Here is a 23,389-nt window from a genome sequence, read left to right on the forward strand (position 1 = left end):
TGATATTGACAGTGTTTTCCCTCTTTGTAACAAGTATAACAAATCGGCTTAGTTGTTAGTGTGCTAGGAGTTGGTAGAATTTAATGCCAGTGCAGGTAAGAAATACTTAGTACCTATTATTAGAATACATACCATGTAATGATTGTATCTGACAAAGTATCTGATTTACCTCTTGGTGTATGTTAATAGTTTCATTTATTTTTAGTTATCTTTATAGCTTACTAAGTAATAACCACGTTAACAGTAATACTGCCAATCTTTTAGAATAGTGCTGTCCAGTAGAAATATGTATATATGAGTATGTGATTTTTCTATATTCACATTAGCAAAGAATGAAGCAGGTGAAATTAATTTTAATAATCTGTTTTATATAACCAATATAGGAAAAGTATTTTCATTTTAACTTTTAGAATTGAAAAAATTTCAATTTTACAATATAAAATCAATGGCAAACAATATAAACAATTATAGATGAGATATGTTACTTACTTGTTTGTGCTAAATCCCTGGAATCACCTCTGTATTTTCTAGCACATATGAATCTGCCCTAGCTACATTTACATGCTGAGCAGCCTTACGTGGCTAGTAGCTACTGTATGGGACAGAGTATTTTAGAAGATAAAGTTAGAGGTTTTTTTGATGATAAAATTTATAGCTATTCTGACAATTCATGTTTGCTTTTATTTGTCGAAACTTTGTAAGACTTTAATTTTCCCATTTTAAATCCAAAACCTCATTCACAGGTTGGCCACCTCACAGAACACTTCGCGGTCATCGGAACAAGGTCACATGTTTGCTGTATCCTCATCAGGTCTCAGCTCGTTATGACCAAAGATACCTGATATCTGGAGGCGTGGATTTTTCCGTCATAATTTGGGACATATTTTCTGGAGAAATGAAACATATCTTCTGTGTGCATGGTGGTGAGATTACTCAACTTCTAGTTCCACCTGAAAACTGTAGTGTAAGTTGATCATAAAAGATTATTTTATTGTGGTATCCCAGAGTTATATTGCTGTTAGGAGTAGAATCTAGAGTAACTTAAGGAAAATGTGACGAAACAATTAACAAAACTTTTTCAATTTTAAAACTGGATAATGTTAATATATAATATTTAAGCAGAATTATAGTTATTTACTATTGGGCACAGAAATAGAAGATGCACATTATTTTTCCCTGTTACTTCTAAATAGTATACCTTGTCTTGGAAACACAGTAGCAGTTTAAAATACGTTTATTGAAGTTTCAGTTTTCTGTGTTAAAGTAGTTTACATATTCACGAAGATCTTCTGCAATCTCATTTTCATCTCTATCTGAGCAAAAAGATAGTGAATGTATACTTTGGTAGAGACAAAATACTCATCAGCTTGTTAATAGTGTTTGTTTAAATAAACATTTACTGTGACAAGGGAAAGCCATAACAGTCACTGATAATGATATTGGAAAATTTTGTACATACTTTTGTGGAAGCAGATTGCTTTCTTCCTGATGGGTGTGTAGTGATATCAGAAAACACAATAATTTTAGGAATATGAGGTTTGAGGAGGCTTTAGGACTGATAAATAACAGATCCATAATTTCTTCTTAATAATTTCTTTTACTGTTCGTTAATCATTATCTTTTTCGTTTGATCCGTCACCTTTGTGTGCACAGTCACTATTTCCCAGCTTTCACATATGTGTGCATGTGCTCACACACACACATTCTTGTCTTACACACAGCTTTCATGTTTATAATCCATTCAGCTTCACAAGTTATGGTCTTACTGAAATGGAAAAGTGTTCTATTTGTGAATATGATGCAGTGTTCACAAGGTTATTTCATTTCAAAACCGAAGAAATTTTCCTTGGCCTTTTTGCTTGCTTGTTAATCTTCCTGATTACGTGTTTTATCTGCTGTGTTCTGCCAGAGCTAGATTTTGTTTGATTTGATATTGGTGGTGTTGTAGGAAGTCCTAGTGCCAGTTGTCTTTTTTTTTCTGCCAGACTTGAAAATTGTTTTTTTAATTTTTAAGTATTTATTTATTTGAGAGAGAGCGTGTGTGCAAACGCGAGAGTGGGGGAGGTGCAGAGGGAGAGGGAAAGAGAGAATCCTCAAGGAGCTGTCCCACTGAGTGTGGAGCCGGATGTGGGGCCTGATCCCAGGACCCTGAGGTCATTACCTGAGCCGAAATCAAGAGTCTAAATCAAGAGCGGCTGCTTAACCGACTGAGCCACCCAACTGCTCCCAAATTCAGGTTCTTAATCATTCTCTTCCTTCTTTCTTAATCCTTTCTTTTCAAATTGTTAGATTCTTATCTCCATTGCTGTAAAAGTTGCTATGTGTTTATTTAAACAACCAGTCTTCTATTTTCGTGAAACAGATATCATAATGGCACTTGTGAGTTACAGTACTGTTACAGTCTATGCTAAGTTTCATTGTACAGTAGTTAGGCCCTGTAGTGAAGCATGAAACATCCCAGATTTTTGTTGTTATATAAAATTTTAAAGAAATGTATTTTAAATTATAAATATAACTAAAAGTAAAGTTTAGAGTGGTTTATATAAGATCATGTTTTCTCTTTAAATCTACATTGGTATATACTTTTTTTTTTTTTTTTAGCTTGTATGTTTGTATGCGAGCATTCTCTGGTTTCTTTTTTAAAAACTTCAAGTGGACGGGCGCCTGGGTAGCTCAGTTGGTTAAGTGGCCTGCCTTCAGCTCAGTCATGATCTTAGGGCCCTAGGATCAAGCCCCAACATCCCACTTAGTGGGGCGTCTGCTTCTTCCTCTACCTCTGCTTGCCATTCCCCCTGCTTCTGCACTCTTTCTCTCTGTCAAATAAATGAAATCTTTAGGAAAAGAAAAAAAAAAACTTCAAGTGGATATATGTAATATAATGATTTTTTTTTTGACTGGTTGCATTTAGAAATGCATTAGTGAGTAAAAAAGTACTTAGTGTATGCAAACAATGAATCATGGAACTCTACATCAAAAACTAATGCTGTTCTGTATGGTGACTAATGTAATACAATACAATAAAGAAAGGAAGAAGGAGAAAAAGAAGAGAAGGTACCTGGTACACACATGCAGCTATATAGGGAACGGGGTTCTGAGTAGACAAAGGACTGACCCAGGTGCTTGTTGCCTGGCTAATAGGAGGAAGACACAGACAAGGAAGTCTGGTACTTGGAAAATAACCAACGACTTATAGATTTAACGGTAGAGATTCTCTTCTTTTTAATTGACATCCAAAAGTATGGCTGGCTCAGTGGGTTAAGCTTCTGCCTTTGGCTCAGGTCATGATCACAGGGTCCTGGGATCAAGTCCTGCCTTGGCCTCCCTGCTCAGTGGGGAGACTGCTTCTCCCCCTCCCTCTCCCCTCTCATGCTCACTTGCTCTCTCTCCTTTACTTTCTTGCAAAAAAAACCAAAACAAACAAACAAAAAACCCCAAATCTAACAACAACAGTTAAGACAAACTTGCTTTTTGCTTTGTGATGATTTAACAAGTAGTGACTGCCTGGTTAATAACCATTTCATTTAGTTGGTGGTTTTAGGGGCATCAAGTAATGTACCTGAATGTCAAAGAGCCTAAATGATTAATAGAAAGCTAAGAATTTGATATTTGCTAAATGTCTAGCAAATGACTGTCTTGCTGATAGGTTAGAGTTAATGACATATAAAGCGTCCAGTGCTTGGGTTGTCCCTCTCATAAATTGATCTGGTATCATTTTCTTTGAACAGAAAATATTTTTTAAAGTTGTGATCTGGTCATTGGAAGATTATAAGTATTTACCAAACACACAATGATTAAAGATAAATATCAAAATGTTTGTTGTCTGCTTTTTGGATTAGAACAGAGTTTTGGTTTTTATCTTAGGTAGAATCAGAAAGGTGAGTTTTCACTTGTAGATTTTTTTTTTTCAGGAAAAGATGTCCTAAAACAGAAGAATATTAGTTGTGTTTTAAAATTTACTTCAATTATAATCAAACATGTAGAAGGTTGATGATTTTTCCTTTATTTTGTAATCATTTTCATGTTTACCAACATACGAAAGGTTTTAAATACTAAGCGGATCATTGTGTCTTAGTGAGACGGTAAAGAAGGAATGAGATCCTATTTGTAGGTAGAAAGATGCTGCGGGCAGCTCTGAGGCAGACGGTAGACTCCTTCACAACTCCGGATACATGTCTCAGCGGACCAGGGACATGTGCTTCCTTCCCTGCATTTTAGTGTTTCTCGTCCTTTCTTCCTCCACTCCCATCATTTTAACCCCATGTTAGTATCTTTTTAACCAAAAAAACCTTTCCGTATTCTTGCTATAACATAGCATCAATTTGTTGCCTGGTGCAGTGGTTCTGTATACTTTATTTTTAGTAAATGATTTCAGTATTCTTTTACTAATGGGAGTTGTAAGTATTTAAACATTTGACATAGATGATAAAAACTGCCTAGCTACAGTATTGTGTAGAGTACTTAAATTGAACAGATTGTTTTTACTTTACATTGAAGGCATTTTTGTTTTTCATTTTTTTAGATGGATTTACATTTTTTTCCCCAAAATAGTAAAAGTCCATTTAGTAGACAGAGCTCTTTGAAATTGAGTTTGATTCACCAAGTAGTCTCTTTTATATATATCATAGATTATTTTATTTTAAAGATTTTATTTATTCATTTGACAAAGGTCACAAGTAGGCAGAGAGGCAGGCAGAGAGAGAGGGGGAAGCAGACTCACCGCTGAGCAGAGAGCTTGATGCGGGGCTCCATCCCAGGACCCTTAGACCATGACCCGAGTCAAAGGCAGAGGCTTTAACACACTGAGCCACCCAGGTGCCCCGATACAGATTATTTTAAATAATTAACATATAATGTTAAAATTTTTCTGAAGGTATCCTTTAAGATATGGACTGTTGAAGTAATTCAGGGTTGTATAGTGCTGAAGGATTATTGCGAGCAACTCAGAAAGCTTCTGGGGGCAGTATTACCATCTGCCACATAATGTGTTTAAGTCTTCCCAGAAATATAACCTTGTGTTTTAGGAGGAGGTTCAGGCAAATGTTAGTCTCCTACAAGGCCTACCTTATATAAAGATAAAGGAGAGATACTAACAACATGCTTTGAAGGATAAGGGGAGGGGCATCTTCTAGGTACTCAGAGAAATAGGGAGCTTTGGGAAACTACTCAAAAACTGCTGTGAGCTTTGACTATCTGTGTGTTTTGACTTTAGGAGAGATGTTGAAACTTGTAATTTTGAGATCTTTAATATTAGGTTATTTGCCATCTCTGTTTCTTCTTCAGGTTATCGAATGTAAAAGGAAAAACTTGAGTTTGAGGTTTTTTTCCTTTTTGGTGGTTTGGTTTCTTGATGAAACAAAATGTGTCCTACATGCAGATGAATGATACCTGTACCTGTACTGTATATACACGTGAATGAAAATTACTCATGTGCTGTACATACACACAAGAGATATATATACACATGCTGTACCAATGTGCAAAAGGCGTATATGCATGTGCCGTGAGTACACAGAAAAGATACATCTACATGTACTGTGTATATTTGAAAGAGAACATATATGTGTGCTGTGTATACATATGAAAAGCGCATCTGGAAAGAGACTGAAGTGAAATGACTTAAATAGTATCTGAATTATACAACACAGCATACAGTTCTATACCATTTTTGTTTGTCATTCCAAGTTGTGTTTATTGTTTTTAAAAGAGTGGTTTTCACCTTCTGTATTGCTATTCAGAAGTTAAAGCTCTGAGGCAGTTTGAATAGGATTCAAATTTAAAGTAGAATCCTTATATTGTTACTCTTACTACTATTATTACTAAAATTAGATTGCCACTTTAAATACTCATATAGAAAAAAAAAATACTCATCTAGAAGACTTTTTAAGGGGGCGCCTGGGTGGCTCAGTGGGTTAAAGCTCCTGCTTTCGGCTCAGGTCATGATCCCAGGGTCCTGGGATCAAGCCCCACATCGGGCTCTCTGCTCAGCGGGGAGCCTGCTTCCTCCTCTCTCTCTGTCTGCCTCTCTGCCTACTTGTGATCTCTGTCTGTCAAATAAATAAATAAATCTTAAAAAAAAAATAAAAGAAAAGAAAGAAGACTTTTTAAGGAAAATCTGTTTTTAAAATGGGCTTGCTAAAATTTTGAGTTTTTAAATTTTAACTTTTCATCTACACTGAGAATATTACTGTAGTATCTTAAAATATTTCATAAATAGGCATATAAAATGCAAGAGGTCTTAAACCTTCTTAGTGAAAAGCAAGTCTCCCTTCCCACCTGTTCTCTGTGTGATTACCTTAACTCATCTTGGAATCTTGCAGAGATTTTCAATACTAGAATGTTTTAATACTTGAGAAGTGTTGCACTTGAACTGAATCCTCAGTTATTATTCTAATAACTCTCAGTTATTAAAAAACTCATAAATCTAAGTTATTATTCTAATAACTGAGAAATTTAAGTAGAATGGTTAGAGATAGAATGCTTTTCAGATTTGGGTAGCTGTCAGAGGTAGGCTTTGGTGAATATCCAAAATCTGAACTGGAGGCTAGGAGAGGCCAAAGACTGCACCAGATCCCCAGGGAGTTTGCAGAAGAGAGCTCTTGAAAAGGAGGGCAGATTTCTTAAGGCTTCTGGAATGCTACAGCAGGAAACTGCCTCCAAGACTCTGGCATTAGGATTAGTGCTTCCAACTGAGAATGATCTGACCTCTTCCCTTCACCTCCCTGCCAGCTTCCCTTCTTATTCATCATTCTTTTTTTTTTTTAAACAATAGCTTCCAGTATGAGGGATTCCACTCTTCAAGATCCATTTCCACATATTTTAATTTAAGAGAAAGAAACCAGACTTTGTAAAAAAAAAGAAAAAAAGTACTAAGAAAATAATTTTAAAATGTCAGAAATGCTTTAAAAAACATTTTCCCTAATAAACCAAACAGAGATTATTGACAGGCATGAAAATGCAGAAATTAAAAAATAACACTAGTGTTTCCTGCCTATAGAATGGTGCAGATGTTTTTGTGTGGAACTCTCCACGTCTCCTCATTGAACAGTACTTGCAGCGGCTTGGCTGCGCCTGTGATGTGGAACCTTTGTGCGCATGATACAATAAGATACCGTCTGTTTACGTTTAGAAAAACACAAGTGCGTACTATGTGTTTATGGATGCACCATAGATAGTAAAATGTTCAAAATTGAACTGTAAAAGTAAGTACCAAATTCACATTCTCCTTTGCTTTGGGAATGGGGGGATGCATATGAAAGAGAACAAAAAACATGACTTTGTTAAGTATTTTATTTACTTTTAATAAATATATATTTGTATTTATTTCCCTCATTGGTATGGGTGACTGGTTATCAGCTATGTGCTGCTAGTAGAACTTTATTCAAAATGGAATTTTTGGAAAACGTTTCCAAATAAATTTAGCACCAGTAATATATTTCTTTATAAGAGCATTAGGCTAACTTCTTTAATAAATTATTTTAAATACGATTACTTTTAATTTATATTATCTTAGTAAATTTGTATTATCACATAATCTCCAAAAGCATCCAGAAGGGGGCAGCATGGGTTTATGAAAACAGGAAAGCCCGGAATCTAACCTGTGTGTGCCTTCCCTTGACAGTGTGAAATCCCCAGCTCTTAGAGATAAGAGATATGATAACATGAAAGATGTATGTTGCTATACGTATGCTAGCAGAGCTAATGTTCAAAGCCATTAAGAACAATTAGCAAATTAGGTTTCTTTTTAATATATTGTCCTTTTTAAAAAAGTACCTAAAGCTTTTGCCTGAATTAGCTCTTATCTCACCTTTTTGAATTTGGGCTTTTGTTACTAATTTAATTTGAGTGTTGCATTTAAAAAACAGTGTTTATAATTATGACATGGCCTCTGAAGCCAAGCAGAGTTAACTTTGGCAGTACAAATCAAGCAAAACCAGGAGGCAGAACTAACATTTTTCTAAAATACATCACAGTGCACATAATATTCTACTCTTTTTTTCCATTAACATTTAATTCTCTTATATTTTGAGGCCACTTTCATGTTTTTATGTATTCAGCACTTTTTGAAATTAATTTTTACTTTTTAAATTAACTTGTTATACAGAACACAAATATTTACTTTTTAAAAATTTAAGTTCAATTAGCCAACATACAGTATATCATTAGTTTCAGATGTAATGTTCATTAATTCATCAGTTACCTATAACACCCAGTGTTCATCACATCACATGCCTTCCTTCCTGTCCATCACCCAGTTACCCATCCCCCCATCTACCTCTCCTCTAGCAACTCTCAGTTTGTTTCCTATAGTTAAGAGTCTTTCATGGTTTTTCTCTTCTCTGATGACTCCCCATTCTGTTTTCCCTCCCTTGCCCTATGGTCCTCTGCACTGTTTCTTATATTCCACAAATGAGTGGAAACATATGATAATTGTTTTTCTCTGTTTGACTTATTTTGCTCAGCATAATACCCTCCAGTTCATCCATGTTGATGTAAGTGGAAAGTATTCACCCTTTCTGATGGCTAATATTCCATTGTGTGTGGGGTGTGTGTATATATGTACACACACACACACACACACATACATACCGCATCTTTTTATCCATTCATCTGTCGGTGGACCTCACAGCTCTTTCTACGGTTTGGCTATTGTGGCATTGCTGCTGAGAACATTGGAGTGCTGGTGCCCCTTGGGATCGCTGCATTTGTATCCTTGGGATAAATACCTAGTAGGGCAATTGCTGAGTCATAGGGTAGCTCTATTTTTAACGTCTTGACGAACCTTCATGCTGTGTTGCAGAGTGGCTGTTCCAGTTTGCATTCCCATCAACAGTGTAAGAGGGTTCCCCTTTCTCTGCATCCTCGCCAACATTTGTTGTTTGCTGTCTTGTTAATTTTAGCCACTCTGAGTGGTGTGAGGTGGTATCTCATTGTGGTTTTGATTTGTATTTTCCTGAGGCCAAGTGATGTGGAGCATTTTTTCATGTATCTATTGGCCATTTGTATCTCTTCTTTGGAGAATTGTCTGTTCTTGTCTTCTGCCCATTTCTTGACTGGATTCTTTTGTTTTTTGGGTGTTGAGTTTGAGAAGTTCGTTATAGATCTTGGATACTAGCCCTTTATCTGATAGGTCATTTGTGAATATCTCCCATTCCATAGGTTTTCTTTTAGTTTTGTTGACCTTTGCTGTGCAGAAGATTTTTACCTTGAAGTCCCAGTAGTTCATTTTTGCTTTTGTTTCCCTTGCCTTTGGAGATGTGTGTCTAGCAAGAAGATGCTCCAGCTGAGGTTGAAGAGGTTGCTGTGTTCTCCTCTAGGATTTTGATGGACTCCTGTCTCACATTAAGTCTTTCATCCTTTTTTAGTTTATTTTTAGAGAACACAAATATTTTCTAAAGATGTTCTGGTCATCTTTCTGTGTCACTAAGTGGATTCCAACACCATTTTTAATGATATTGGGTTAACTTATTTTATCAGAAGTTTTAGAATGTTGCTTTAAAAATTTTTTCTCTTGTCGGGGTGCCTGGGTGGCTCAGTGGTTTGGGCCGCTGCCTTCGGCTCAGGTCGTGATCTCGGGGTGCTGGGATCGAGTCCCGCATTGGGCTCTCTGCTCGGCGGGGAGCCTGCTTCCCTCTGTCTCTCTCTGTCTGCCTCTCCATCTACTTGTGATTTCTCTCTGTCAAATAAATAAATAAATAAAATCTTAAAAAAAAAATTTTTTTTCTCTTGTCAATAGTGAGAATATAAATTAGTATACCTAAATATTTTTGCACATCTGAAATGATTTCTTAAGTTAAATTTGTAGATGTGGAATTTCTGTATAAAAAGGCATATTGATTTTTAAAGTCTTTTGAGTAGGTGTTGCTAAATCATCCTTTAAAAGCCGAAGGATAGGGTTTTACCACCTATTTACCCTCATAATTCTCCATCATCTTTACTCTTTAAAGTCTTGCTAATATTCGGGCTTTTAAGTAGCTGTATGCAGAGTATGTATGAGTGAAAAGCACCAATTTTGATTTTGAAAGCACATGCATTAATATATCAATATTGTATTGGCCGTTCATTCTGGTTGGCTTACATTGTATTCTTTAAATTTCATGTTTTCCAAATTTTTACCACTGTCTTATTTTTTCAAGATAAATAATTAATTTTTCCTGCTATGAATCATGTTTATATATTCAGGTATCATAATACACCCTGTCTCTCGTGTAGGAAGCTGAAAAATTCAGTAATATACCGAGAGACTGTCAGTGTGTGGTTCCTTTGAGAGCAAAGAGAAAGACTGCATCCCTCTATTCAGGCGATGCTTATATTGTGCCAAACACTTTAGAGATTTAGATATTCTTCTATCTTGGAAAGGCTTTTTTAGCTCTAAAGTCATATCCTTGGGAGTAGAGAAGATTATATTGGGAATGAAGTTTAGGTTTTTGTTTTTATTTTTTTAAGATTTTATTTATTTATTTAACAGAGGGACAGACACTGCGAGAGACGGAACACAAGCAGGGGGAATGAGAGAGGGAGGAGCAGGCTTCCTGCTGCGCAGGGAGCCCAAAGCAGGGCTCAATCCCAGGACCTCAATCATGACCTGAGCCAACCCAGGCACCCCTGGAGTTTAGTATTAATAATAGAAGTCATTTGGTGCTAAACTTTGTGAATGAAGTGGTTGATTAATTTGACTTTTTATTTTTATTTAATTAATTAATTAATTTATTTATTTATTTATTAATGATTTTTTTTTTACTTATTTGACAGAGAGAGATCACAAGTAAGCAGAGAGGCAGGAGAGAGGAAGGGAAGCAGGCTCCCTGCTGAGCAGAGAGCCCGATGTGGGACTCGATCCCAGGACTCTGAGATCATGACCTGAGCCGAAGGTAGCGGCTCAACCCACTGAGCCACCCAGGCGCCCCTAATTTGACTTTTTATTTTGAGCTGAAGAGATAGTATGACATAGAGAGTATGACATAAAGACTAAATTTTTCTTGAGTAACTTAATCAAAAAGCAATTTTAAAATGAATTAAAATTTATCTTAAAATGGCAGAAATTCTTAGAAAATAATAATGAGTTTTTGAGATGACTGCTCAGTTAGCAGCAGTGTATTTTTGAATAGTCATTCGTTCAGCAAATATCTGAGTGTCTGCTGTATTCCAGGTACCTTCATTTGGAAGTTGACAAGCTCCAGTTCCTATTTTTTTGTTTGAAAGATTTTACTTATTTATTTTACAGAGAGAGAGAGTTCACAAGTAGGCGGAGAAGCAGGCAGGCAGGGAGAGAGAGAGAAGAGAGAGAGAGAGGAGGAAGCAGGCTCCCCACTGAGCAGAGCCCAATGCGGGATCTATCCCAGGACGCTGGGATCATGACCTGAGCCAAAGGCAGAGGCTTTAATCCACTGAGCCACTCACCCAGTTGCCCCTAGTTCCTGTTTGTTAGAATTTCATCTAATGTGGGAGCAGGCTGGGAACCACGCAGTTATAAAGCAGCAGAGTAGATGTGAAGCACTTTCTCAGGACTGCCTTAAGCATGAGTTCCTCAGGGAGGTCCTAGAATGGCCACTTAGTAGGCCAGCTGTGGGTGGTTTTGGGAGACTTTCAAAAAGGGCGATGTTAGCTTTATGGGTGTGTTGTGTAAAATCCTATGGTATGTGAACAAACTCTGTTTGTTGAGGAACCTTCTGTGTGTTTGGTGGAGGAGTCTGTAGCCCTTAAGTTCTTTTTTTTAAAAATTTTTAAAAGATTTTTTTTTTACTTATTTATTTGACAGAGAGAGAGAGAGAGATCACAAGTAGGCAGAGAGGCAGGGAGGGGGGAAGCAGGCTCTCCGCTGAGCAGAGAGCCCGATGCGGGACTTGATCCCAGGACCCCAGGACCCCAGGACCCCAGGACCATGACCTGAGCTGAAGGCAGAGGCTTAACCCACTAAGCCACCCAGGTGCCCCATTTTTTTTTCTTAAGTTGTTCTTCTTAGTTTTCTGAATCTGTCGATGGCGAACACTGGCAGGAAGGTGACATATTTGTACATTACTTTGAAAAAAATGACCAAGAGATCAGAGTAATGGTTTTGTATGTGCTGCAAGCTAGGTGTATGTGAGACCATTTTGGGACTTTTTATTTTATCCTACTTAGGGAGGGTATTGGAAGGAACGATAAAATATGAAACTGTCCTGCAAAGTAAACTGTTCATGATGTTCTTCCAAGGAGAAGTTGGACAAGAGAGTAAAGTGGAATGAAAATGGAATGCTACAAGATTAGAAAGGAAGAATGTATACTAAAAAGAACAAAAAATGCCAGTTAATGTATAGTAATTTTTTTGTTAGTCATAATCAGTGTTTTTTTTCTCAGACATTGGTGAAGACTTTCCGAATTAGCTGGAGAAAACTTTCTACTGTTGGCACATGGAGCCTACAAGAAAGAACCCCCAGTTGTTCATATCAGGGAGAGCAGGACCTTTAGAGCCAAACAGACCTGAATCTGTGTCTTCATTTTGGGGTGACTTTTAGAAGTCCTTGTGGAGCTCTGGCAAGCTCTAGCACTTTACTTTCTGTCAAGTGTTAGTTCTAAGTTTGGAGGTCATGCCCAGCTTATGATAGGAACTCATTAAATCATTATTATTTAAAGATTTTATGTATTTATTTGGGAGGGAGAGAAAGCGTGTGCACACGAGCAGGGGGTAGGGGCAGAAGGAGAGGGAGAAGCACACTCCTTGCTGAGCAGGGAGCCTGACTTGGGACTCGATCCCAGAACCCTGGGATCATGATATGAGCCAAAAATAGATGCTTACAGACTGAGCTACCTAAGTGCTCCATTTTATTATTTGTTTGCAGTTACCTACATTCTCATTTAGGTGATAAAGGTGTAAGTCTGGGGAATGTATTCATTCTTTCCAGCTTTGGAATGACTTTATGATAGATAAACTTTGTTCCTGTATCAGGAACTGCTTTTCATTTCCTTGTTTCCCAAGTATGGCCAGGTGGTTTTAGAATCTGCCCAAATTAGAGATGAGTTTCCTTTCTCTTTCCATCTATCTGTGTATCTTTTTATTGCAGGAGACAGTTTTCAGGATATCGGCAACTAATTCCCTAGAAATTGTACTTCTTGAGTAATGTTCTTTGCTTGCTCGCTGCGTGTACATTGGCGTTTTTACTTGTCTGAGTGGCCCCAACTGTGTCATTTCTAATGGAAAATTGGGGGCAGATTACAGAAGGGTATGACTGTTACCTGTGCAAAGCCTTTGGTAGCATGACCTCAGATGATCAAGGGGGAAGTTTGACTCTACTTACTGCTTTTCTTGGGCATAAATGATTGGCTAGGCACAACTTTCTTGCTTAATTGTGAACTCTGAAGGTTAGGTTTCTCTAATGTTCTTTGATAACAGACTTAAAGCAAGCCAGCATCGTTGTTAAACAAAGATGTGTATTTAGCATATATATTCTAATAATTTACTGCTAGGAGATACACATACTCTTTCAATATCTCTGCTTGGAGAAGTGGGGTCAGTATCTATTAACCCACTTATTTTCATGAGAAGGCAAAAAACATATTTCATAGTTATATCAGATGTATAAATTCGATGTTTATTTCTAGTAAGGATACAGGTGTAATTGGGGTAAATAGGTTAAGGCCAAGCAGGGAGATTCAAAGTCACTAGGTCAGATAGATAGTGCCTTTCACCTTTCTAAATGAGACCCAGAAAATGCTGGACAGGGCAGGAAAGGGCAGGACCAGCAGCCACTTGGAGTCGTAAGTCAGTGCCCTCTAAGAAAGGAGGCCCTCTGTGACAGAAGACCTTAATCCTTGAAAGTGTGTAGCCCAAGGTTTGGGTGTGGGTTTGGGCAATAAGTGGGGACAGCTGCCTGGGGTGCAGAGAGGGAAAAGGGCACTTGTGGCACTTGTGAGTTCCTTAAAAAGAACTCCGGTTATATTCAATCTGCAGATTTGACTGTCTCAGTCTCTAAGGCCCATAAATATGTAAGTGGAATTCAAGAAAACATTTTAATATTTTAAAGGCACAAAGTGAAAAATTACAAAGTAAATTCAGCGGAAAAGCAGTGTGAGGAAATACTCAAGAACAATGGAGGGTGGTCACTGGGTTGTTGGACTGAATCGTTTTATTGACATATTGTTAAGAGTGCTAACAACTTTATTAATGTAGCTTTAAGGTAATATTTGTGTGAAAGTGATGATTATGCAGGTGGAACTATTCAGATTAAATTAAAGCAGAGATATTAATGTGAGGAGAAAATATTGAAAAGGAAAACCAATGTATCGAAGAATTATAAATATCTTCATGTTTCTTGGCAGATACCTGAATATTGGCAACTCCTTCAGAAACTAAATATAATTACATTTTAAAAAGGTAGAATTTATGGTGTATAATGACATCATAATGGTAAAAATAACATTAGCTACTGTTCTCTTTTGTATGCATGATATGTTAGTCACTGTGCTAATTTCTTTGTGTACATTTCGTTTAAGTCAAACAGTAATTCCGTGAGGTGTGGTTATTGCTGTTAACCACGTTATACAGAGAAAGGAGTTCAGAGAGGTTAAATAACTTCCCTCCATCACAGAGTTAGCAGGTGGCAGAGCTGGAATTTGGTCCTAAGTAGTCCGACTTGATGTCCTGTGCTTATCCACCGAGCGTACTGCCTCCTAGTAGATGTCATTATGTATTTTAAAATAACTGTATTTCTCCAAATTTTGACTGTTGTTTTCATTATTGATCTATTGATCTATGTAAGTATATGACTTTGATGCATACTTACTTTTCAATTGCTAATTTATTGAATATTTTTCTTTCACTTTGTAGGACAAAACACAGCCATTCTTTTGAATTCCCATATTCTACTTTTCCTTTAGAGACTGTGCATTGCTCAGTTCTCTTCTACTTTCCCTTCTTTGATAATTCAGCTCTGGAATTTTTTTTTTTTTTTTTTTTTTTTTTTTAAAGATTTATTTATTTATTTATTTGACAGAGAGAGATCACAAGTAGGCAGAGAGGCAGGCAGAAAGAGAGAGGAGGAAGCAGGCTCCCTGCTGAGCAGAGAGCCCGATGCGGGACTCGATCCCAGGACCTGGAGATCATGACCTGAGCCGAAGGCAGCGGCTTAACCCACTGAGCCACCCAGGCGCCCCTCAGCTCTGGAATTTTTTAGTTTTAAACTACTTTTACTTCCTTTTCTTTATAATACATTATTTGCTTTTAAAAAACATGTTTTTAATTGCAATTTTGTAAGTTTAACACATAAGACACTGTGAAAATGACAGAAGAGATTGCTAAGAAGGGAAAAGGTTACCTGTTATCCTTGTACATACAAGAGAACCACAGTTAACATTTGGTATAATTTCCTATGGCCTTTAAAATCCACTTACTGTATGTTTGTGATTATATTGTAGATTGAGTTATTTGAGCACATTATCTTCATTTTATATCATAACAGATACTTTTCCAAGTCATACTTATTCATGAAAGTAATATTTAATGATTGTAAAATATACCATGTTTATGTGAGCATACCGTATTTACTTAGCAATTCTCCTACTTTGGTTATGCGAATTGTTCCCAATTTGACCATCTGTATTATACAATACGGTACTTACTATCTTTTTAAATTTTTTTATTAACATATAATGTATTATTAGCTCCCGTGGTACAGGTCTGTGAATTGCCAGGTTTACACACTTCACAGCAATCACCATAGCACATACCCTCCCCAATGTCCATAAATTACTTATTATCTTTTTAAGTTTAAAAAAATTTATAATTATTCCCTTAGATAGATTCCATGAATTTTTTAACATTAGAACCTCGGAATTTTTGTGTAATAGGCATTAACATTTTTAAGGTGACTGAGGTCTAGTAGCAAATTGTTTTCTACCCTCAGTTCCTGTCTCATTGCCCCATGCTAGCATAAGAAGTACGTATTTACTTCCATGCCTTAGTTGCCACATCTGTAAAGTGGAAATAATAATTCTGCCTACCTCAGAGGATTGTTGTGGGACTCTAATGAATTATAACATTTGGTATGTAGCCAAGTACTTAGAATAATACCCAGCACAAAGTAAGAACCTGATAAATGTTGGTTGTTTTCTATTACAATTTCTAAAATCTTTGGCTAAATTGATAGATGGAAAGAATATCTTATTGTTTGAATGTGCATTTCTTTGGTTATCAGAGATACTGAAGTTTTTCTTTGAAGATTTTAGTGATTTTTTTTTTTTTGAGACATCTTTTGTCCTTTGCTTATTTGTTTTTCTTGGGAATTTTAGTACTTCTGTGAGTGCCTAACTTAACTGAAATGTTAAGCATATATGCTTTCTGTTGAAATTTTCTTGTTCTTAGGTTATCTATCATTTTTCTATATAGCTTCTTTCATATTTTTGAAGGTTGGAATCTTTCTCCATCCAGAAACGTAATAGAATTTAGTTTAAAAACAGTGCCTGGATTAAGAACAAATAACATACTTATCAGAGATTTGTTTGTGGGGTGAGGAAAGAAGAATGATGGATTTTTTTTTTTTTTTAAAGAGAGGCAGAGAGAGAGAGAGAGAGAGATGGGGGAGGGGCAGTGGAAGAGAGAGAATCTTAAGCAGGCTCCACACTGTGGAGCCCGATACAGGGCTTGTTCTCACGATCCTGAGATCTTGACCTAAGCCAAATTGAGAGTCAGGCGTTTAACCAACACTGAGCCGCGTAGGCACCTGTCTTACATTAAATTCTTCATATTTTATTTGCTGTTTAGTTGGTAAGGAAGCAGTTGAAGAAAGATGGAATTCTAATTACTCCACTATTTATTATCTTTTATATATAGTGACTGAGTGAAGATGTTAAAATTTGTTTTTAAAAGTCTTTGTATAGAATGTAACCAATTAGAAGGTAAGTGTTTTGGTTGGACTCCGTGGTCGTCTTTTCTAAAACAGCCATTAAAGAAACAGCCTTCTACTTTTCTTTTTCCTTTAAAAAAAAAAAAAAAAGGAAGGCTAAGCTATGGATGTCTGAAAAAAAATTTTTTTTAAGCTAGTTTCATGAAAATGTGGAAATGAAATTAATACTCCTAGGCTCTTTTTTCCTTTCAGGTAGAATATTTAAAAGTGATAAATGATGCATCTTAACTGCACATTTATGTTCCATATAAAGAGTTCTGGGAAGTACGAGAAAGAATGATTAAGAGAATAGCAAGATTGATTTACGACTGAAAGAAGCTGGTCTTTTATAGCTTGTCTAATGATGGGCATATTTAAAAGGAAAGACAGTAGTTAGTGATCAGATATTTAGGGAATACACAAAGAGAAAAATTGTTTGGGGGCAGTTAAGAGATTGACCCTGAAATGATATGAAGAAAAAGAATTTAATTCGGAAAACAAATTAGCAAAAGTAGGGAAAATGTATGTATGTAATTTATATCGGGAACTGTTGGAAAGCAGAATCATCTCCCCAGAGAGGTAGTGGAAGGGGTAAACTAGCTGTCTCTAATTTCTGTAATTCATGGCAGATGTTTAGGAACAGGTTATATAAGAGGTTTCTGGGAATGGCTTAAAATGAAGTCTTGTAAAATGCATAAGGTCAGGCTGGATGACCTAGGTGGTATATTCTGACTCTGTCAGATTCTATGATAGTTTGTGGCATTCTGCTGCTCAGCACTAATGTACTGTGAGGATTACTTACTGGCACACTCAGTGAGACTCTGGTTGAGGATCAGAATTATCTGGAAAGAAAAATTGGCCCTGGAATATGTATGTTTTGGTCCATCATCTCCCTTCTTTTCCTTGGCCAGTTATCTTAATTTTTTTCATCAAATGAAAATACAGTTTTTGTTAAATATTCTGTTGTTTATTGTTGTTAGCCTCTGCTTTTAAATTAATTTTTGATGTCATTGTTACATTTTGTTTCTAGGGCAGAATTAGTCATATTTGGAGCATGAGTTTGAATAATTTTCACTTATAAAGTACTGGCCAAGTTGATAATAGGATGCTCAGTCCATGCTGTACAAATTCTGGGTTCCATAACAACACAAAATTTTAGATGGTATTCATGAGCTTCACTCTTTATTTTTATTTATTTATTTATTTATTTATTTATAAAAAGATTTTATTTATTTATTTGACAGATAGATCACAAGTAGGCAGAGAGGCAGTCAGAGAGAAAGGAAGGGAAGCAGGCTCCCTACTGAGCAGAGAGCCCGATGCGGGACTCGAAACCAGGACCCTGGGATCATGACCCAAGCTGACGGCAGAGGCTTTAACACTGAGCCACCCAGGCACCCCTCATGAGTTTCACTCCTTAAGTCAGTTGGTGGTAGTGGTTGGGGAAGTACAATCTGTGAGACAGTTCACTGGGGTAAAGGAACAAAATATGAAAGCTCTTGCTTATGTCCTTTTTTTAACCTTAAGAAATCGCACCTGTGAACATGTAGTAGACGGTAGGATACTGGAGTCTCACTTGTTCCTTACGTCCTGTGACCATGTGTCACCTGGGGGAAGAGCACACCTGGCAGCCAGAGGAGGCACAGCGTGGCTCTCACCGGGCGCGCTCCTTGTCTGCTTCCTCACCCGCCCCCACAAAATGGGCAGAGAAATTGAGGATGGAACAGATTTCCCATGAAACTTAAATCTCTCTTCAGCAGCTGCATTATGGTTTCAGGCAGTGATCATTTGGTCCGTCTGACAGGAGGGCAGCCAAAAAATGTATAATTATATGAAATATGTATTTACGTCCAACAGTCATTAGCAATGAAATCTTTTTAAAGCTATATATTGTGCTTTGAGTTGTTACCTAGCGTTAACATAATTAACATTAGTAAGACATTTTAAGAAGGTGCTTCCTTTCTCTTAAATTTGTGCATGTTTTATAAGTACATGGTATATTGGCACAGGAGTGCCTATATAATTTGTAAATATATATACAACGCGAATACATCACCAAGTCTTTTTAACGAATAGCTGTGGGATCAAAGTCAGCATAAATGCACGAGGTTCACACTTTTTGTTGTTATTATTTTAATCACACAATTTAAATGTCTTCTGCATTATCCTGTTACAGTGTCCTTGATGTTAAGTCACACTTAGGTGACTTTTTCCAGGTTGAAAACGGAGCAAAGGAAAGTAGAATGGAATTAATCAAATTATGGAATCAGTCATTGTGGGTGAAATAGATGTTCAATAACCAAGATCCCTGGAATTTAATAATTTAATAATAAAGGAATTGTGGTAATTCAATTCATTTGTGGGGAAGCTGGGTCTAAATCAGAGATAGGAGTTATTAAATATCCTTTAAGAAGTGCTTCTTTAATAATTTCGAGGACAGATAAGAAGAAACCAAGTTAATTGCATTTTAGCAAATCTTTTAAGTGCTTTCATTTAACAGATAGCTGAGAATTATTTATCATTACTCTGTTCATTGTTTGAATTAAAATTAATACCAAAGTGGTGCTTGAGAATGGTCTTTTTTCCTTTTACATTTAAATAGGCGAGACGTTTGCTTTGTTTATACCATTAATTTGTTTTCACACAGCCTGTGAAGGTAACCATCAACTCACAATTAATTAGTGGAATCAAAATTAATGAGGTTTTACTGTATTGGGCTATTTCCACTCTAGGCCAGTTTTCTTCACACGAGTTGGACTAGCATTTTTTTGAAAGAAGAAAAATTAGATTTATTTTAATCCATATTTAAAAAGCAGAGAACCATCTTTTCTCGTGAGTTAAGTACCTCTAATAACTACGCTTTCTTGGGCTTAGCAATATTGATTTTTTTGTTTTGTTTTGTTTTCAGTCTTGATTATTTTGGCTATTTCCAGACTGTTGCTTATTACAGTAAAGCTAGCGTTAACTCTTCAGATGCTTATTTTCATTTACGGGGATGATATATCATTTAGTTTGGACCAAACATTTTGTACGTGAAGAGGGGGATGGGATACATCATTTGCCTATTTTCATCCTTACTGCTCTATGTGAAAGAGGAATAGAACTCTTCAAAGTATGTTTATATAAGTATATGTGTTAGAGCACATTATGTGGAAATGAAAAGCTAGAATTTTTTGAATTACAGTTACTTTTTCCCTTCAGAAAATTACATAGTCTACTTTTTGAAAGGAGATCCTTTGCTATTTGGTATTTGCTTTGTCCTTTATTTTTTACCAACAAAAGTGATAACATGAATGTAGGGTTTTTAAGTCTTTTCTTGAGGATGGATTACATTTTCTTGAATTTTTGAAGTTACCCACCTGGATCTAAATGGGAGGGTGAAAGTTGAAACTTCCCCTGGGGAGCTGGTACCTGAAGATCAAGTTTGTCATAGAAATGGGGATGAATGTCTGCAGTCCTCTCTCTGCTAGGTTATGAACCTCTGTAAACATTTGGCAGAGAGAACGTATCTGTCAGTGGCGGTCAGTACTTCTGTATCCCCTCAGACGTTACGATCTGCCCATAGCTTGTAGCTTGGAGAGCACCAAACATTGTGAAGGATACTAGTGGCAATTCACCTGTTGTTGAGTAAACTTCACCCTAACTCATGCCCCTTTGAAATGGAATGCCAAGAGTGCATGTGGACACTAATGAGATGACTGTGGACTTGAGGGCCAGTGATCAGCTAGCGAGGGATGTGGCATCACTTAAGCATCAGCTCATTTTGAAGTTGAGGAGCTTGTGAGTCAAAGTAGCAGAGTCACAAGTAGTGGCAGGTGTTGTGCACGGTGTGGCGGATTGGCGCTTGATTAAAGAACTTGGACAGATGAAAAGAAATGTTGTCTAGGAGCCTTTCTTTTTAGTAAGTTATACATAGAGGAAAAGATCCCTGTAAATGTTTATTTCCTGTGACGAGAGAAATAGGTAAAATAACCCACTTTTTCATAGATCAGTGTTGCTGAATGGTAATAGTAGTAGTTAACCATTAATGTATGAAAGCACCCCTTTTTGTGAGTTGAATGATGAATATGTTTGATAAATACCAAGTCATTACTAATGGTAATCTGTAGAAATGCAAAGCATTGATTGTATTAAAGTGTTATCTTTGGTTTGCAATGCATGTCTGGTGGAACTCATAAATATTTTATATGATCTGAAATAAAGGTATCACAGATATCTTTTTACCGTTTTATTCTAACATTCCCGTATTTAAATGATTTTTTTTGTAGTTTACCACTTTATTTTGATTAATGCTTAATTCTAAAGGTAATTTTTTTGTGCCATAGTCAACTACCCCTCAGTTCTTCTATCTTTTTAAAGGAAGAAATCATGTTTTATGTTACAGTTGAGCGCTTATCAGGGAAGATGAAATAAGTAAGCTTAAATGTTTAGGAAAATTCTATCTGATGTTTTAATAGAGGTTTTTTTTTTTTTAAGATTTTATTTATTTATTTGACAGAGATCACAAGTAGGCAGAGAGGCAGGCAGAGAGAGGGGGGACCAGGCTCCCTGCTGAGCAGGGGCCCGAGGCTCAGTCCCAGGACCCTGACTGAGGTCATGACCTGAGCCAAAGGCAGAGGCTCAACCCACTGAGCCACCCAGGTACTCCTAATAAGGTTTATAACATGATCTTTCTGAACTTGGTTTTTTAACTCTTAAAATTAGTAAACATCTGCAATGCTGATTATAATTTTTAAATCATTGTATAACAAAAAGTGTAAATAAAGCTAACAGAGGATAAAAGGTTAACATACCTGAATTTAAGAACAAAATAGTTAAATCTTACTGTCTTTATTTTATTAATGTTCTGCTTCATTCAAAGGTTGATTTTGAGTTGTTTATAAAAATAAACATGATGGAGTAAGATAAAATAAAATGAAATGATGAAGAGAAACAGAGAAGAAAGTAGAGGAGGCTGAGTCACATTGCAGAAGTGTGTGTCTCCCTCCCCCGCCGACTGTGCTGGGTAGAAAATTCAGGTCTAGGTGTCGTGTGGCCAGAACATGAAAGGAACCAGTTACAGCAGCTTTCCCCAAAGTATGTTCCTCTAAAACTCGGTCTTCTAAGATCACCCTGGTCAAATAAACATCAAGATGAGCAATACTGTATTCCCCTTGTAGAGAGAATTCTGTTCTCATCAGCATGTTAAAGGTTCTTAGGAGTTCCATGGTTAAAGTCAACACCAGTAATTTTTGTTTTCTGTGCACTTTTGTCCATACCTACCTCTTTTCATTTGTTCCTGTCAGCATTTCCCATTCAGTGAGATGTACTAATCAGTGTGGGATTGTTCTTTAGCTAAAATTGTTTGCTTAGGTGAAGATTTGAGAAGTTTCTCCTTTGGAGCCCACTGTAGAGTTACTGTGTATGCAGTGCATTGGGCCTCGTCCTCAATATTACTCACAATATATCCAGTGATGTGTGGCTGTTTTCATATGGTTTCACCTCAGTATGAGCTGAAAGACTAATCCAACAAATCACCGAAAGGTTAAGTTGTAAATAGCTTATACATTCTTAAAACTTTAAATACCTGAATTTTTAATTGTCTAGGTTGTGGTTTCCATTTTCTGCTGCTAGTGAAAATCTTTACCATTCTTTGATTATTTATATTCCATCTTGGTTTAAAAGGAATTGAAGGGCACACACTAGAGATGAGCAGAGAATACACAGCAGAATGTTTAAGTGGCTGTTGTGTTAGTGGAGGTGCCGCACCTGCTGGTGTTACTGACAGAAGCCGGGAGACACACCTACACATAATATCAAATCCCCATGGCTCTTGGGAGGTGTGATTGTGGCTGAGGGACCAGGAGGGCATTGTTTTTGAGCAAAGGAGCAGGGAAGAACATGGGTCCAAAATGACAGAGTCACAGACAGAAAGAAGCACTGTAGCAGCTATAGCAGCCAACAAAGGAAAGTTCATACTGTGGAAAGAAAACGCATAATAACAGATCAATTTCTTTGCAGCTTTGCCTGTGCCTGTACGGCGATCATGTCAGTAAGGTCATCTTCACATTTGAACAGATTTTCTAAGGCATCCTTTCCATCTTTAATCTAGGACTCGTTTAGCATCTCTCCAAGTATTGTCACGATGGAGCTGGGTGTTTTATGTGTAATGGGAAGGAACCTACTTCTCAACAGAATTTAATACTGTGGTTGGTTTTCAGCAGTGTTAGATGTACAGTTAATTTTGGTTTACGTTTTTGAGGACCAGATCCATTTTATTCTGAATTTAATCTAAATATAATTAAGGTTTATTCTTCTTTTTAGGCAAGAGTACAGCACTGCATCTGTTCTGTAGCCAGTGACCACTCAGTGGGACTCCTAAGTCTGCGGGAGAAGAAATGCATTATGTTGGCATCTCGTCATCTCTTTCCCATTCACGTCATCAAGTGGAGGCCTTCTGATGATTACCTGGTCGTGGGGTGTTCAGATGGCTCTGTATACGTCTGGCAGATGGATACTGGTAAGAACAAGAGTTAAGAGAGAGACTAGAAGATTAA

At 36.8% G+C, this 23,389-nt stretch overlaps 1 protein-coding gene across 4 annotated transcripts in view; it reads left to right on the forward strand.

The window, feature by feature from the left end:
- The window catches only part of WDR7 (WD repeat domain 7), a 365,672-nt gene that overhangs the window by 48,611 nt on the left and 293,672 nt on the right, over positions 1–23,389 (forward strand). For all 4 annotated transcript variants that reach the window (XM_004745540.3, XM_013052736.2, XM_004745543.3 and 1 more), the window contains exons 12-13: positions 744–964; positions 23,157–23,352. In XM_004745540.3, coding sequence (XP_004745597.2) covers positions 744–964; positions 23,157–23,352 — 417 coding nt within the window. The remainder of the gene's footprint in view (positions 1–743; positions 965–23,156; positions 23,353–23,389) is intronic.

Source organism: Mustela putorius, unplaced genomic scaffold, assembly GCF_011764305.1.
Source record: "Mustela putorius furo isolate JIRA1106 unplaced genomic scaffold, ASM1176430v1.1 tig00003858_pilon_pilon_pilon, whole genome shotgun sequence".
NCBI classification, from domain to species: domain Eukaryota; kingdom Metazoa; phylum Chordata; class Mammalia; order Carnivora; family Mustelidae; genus Mustela; species Mustela putorius.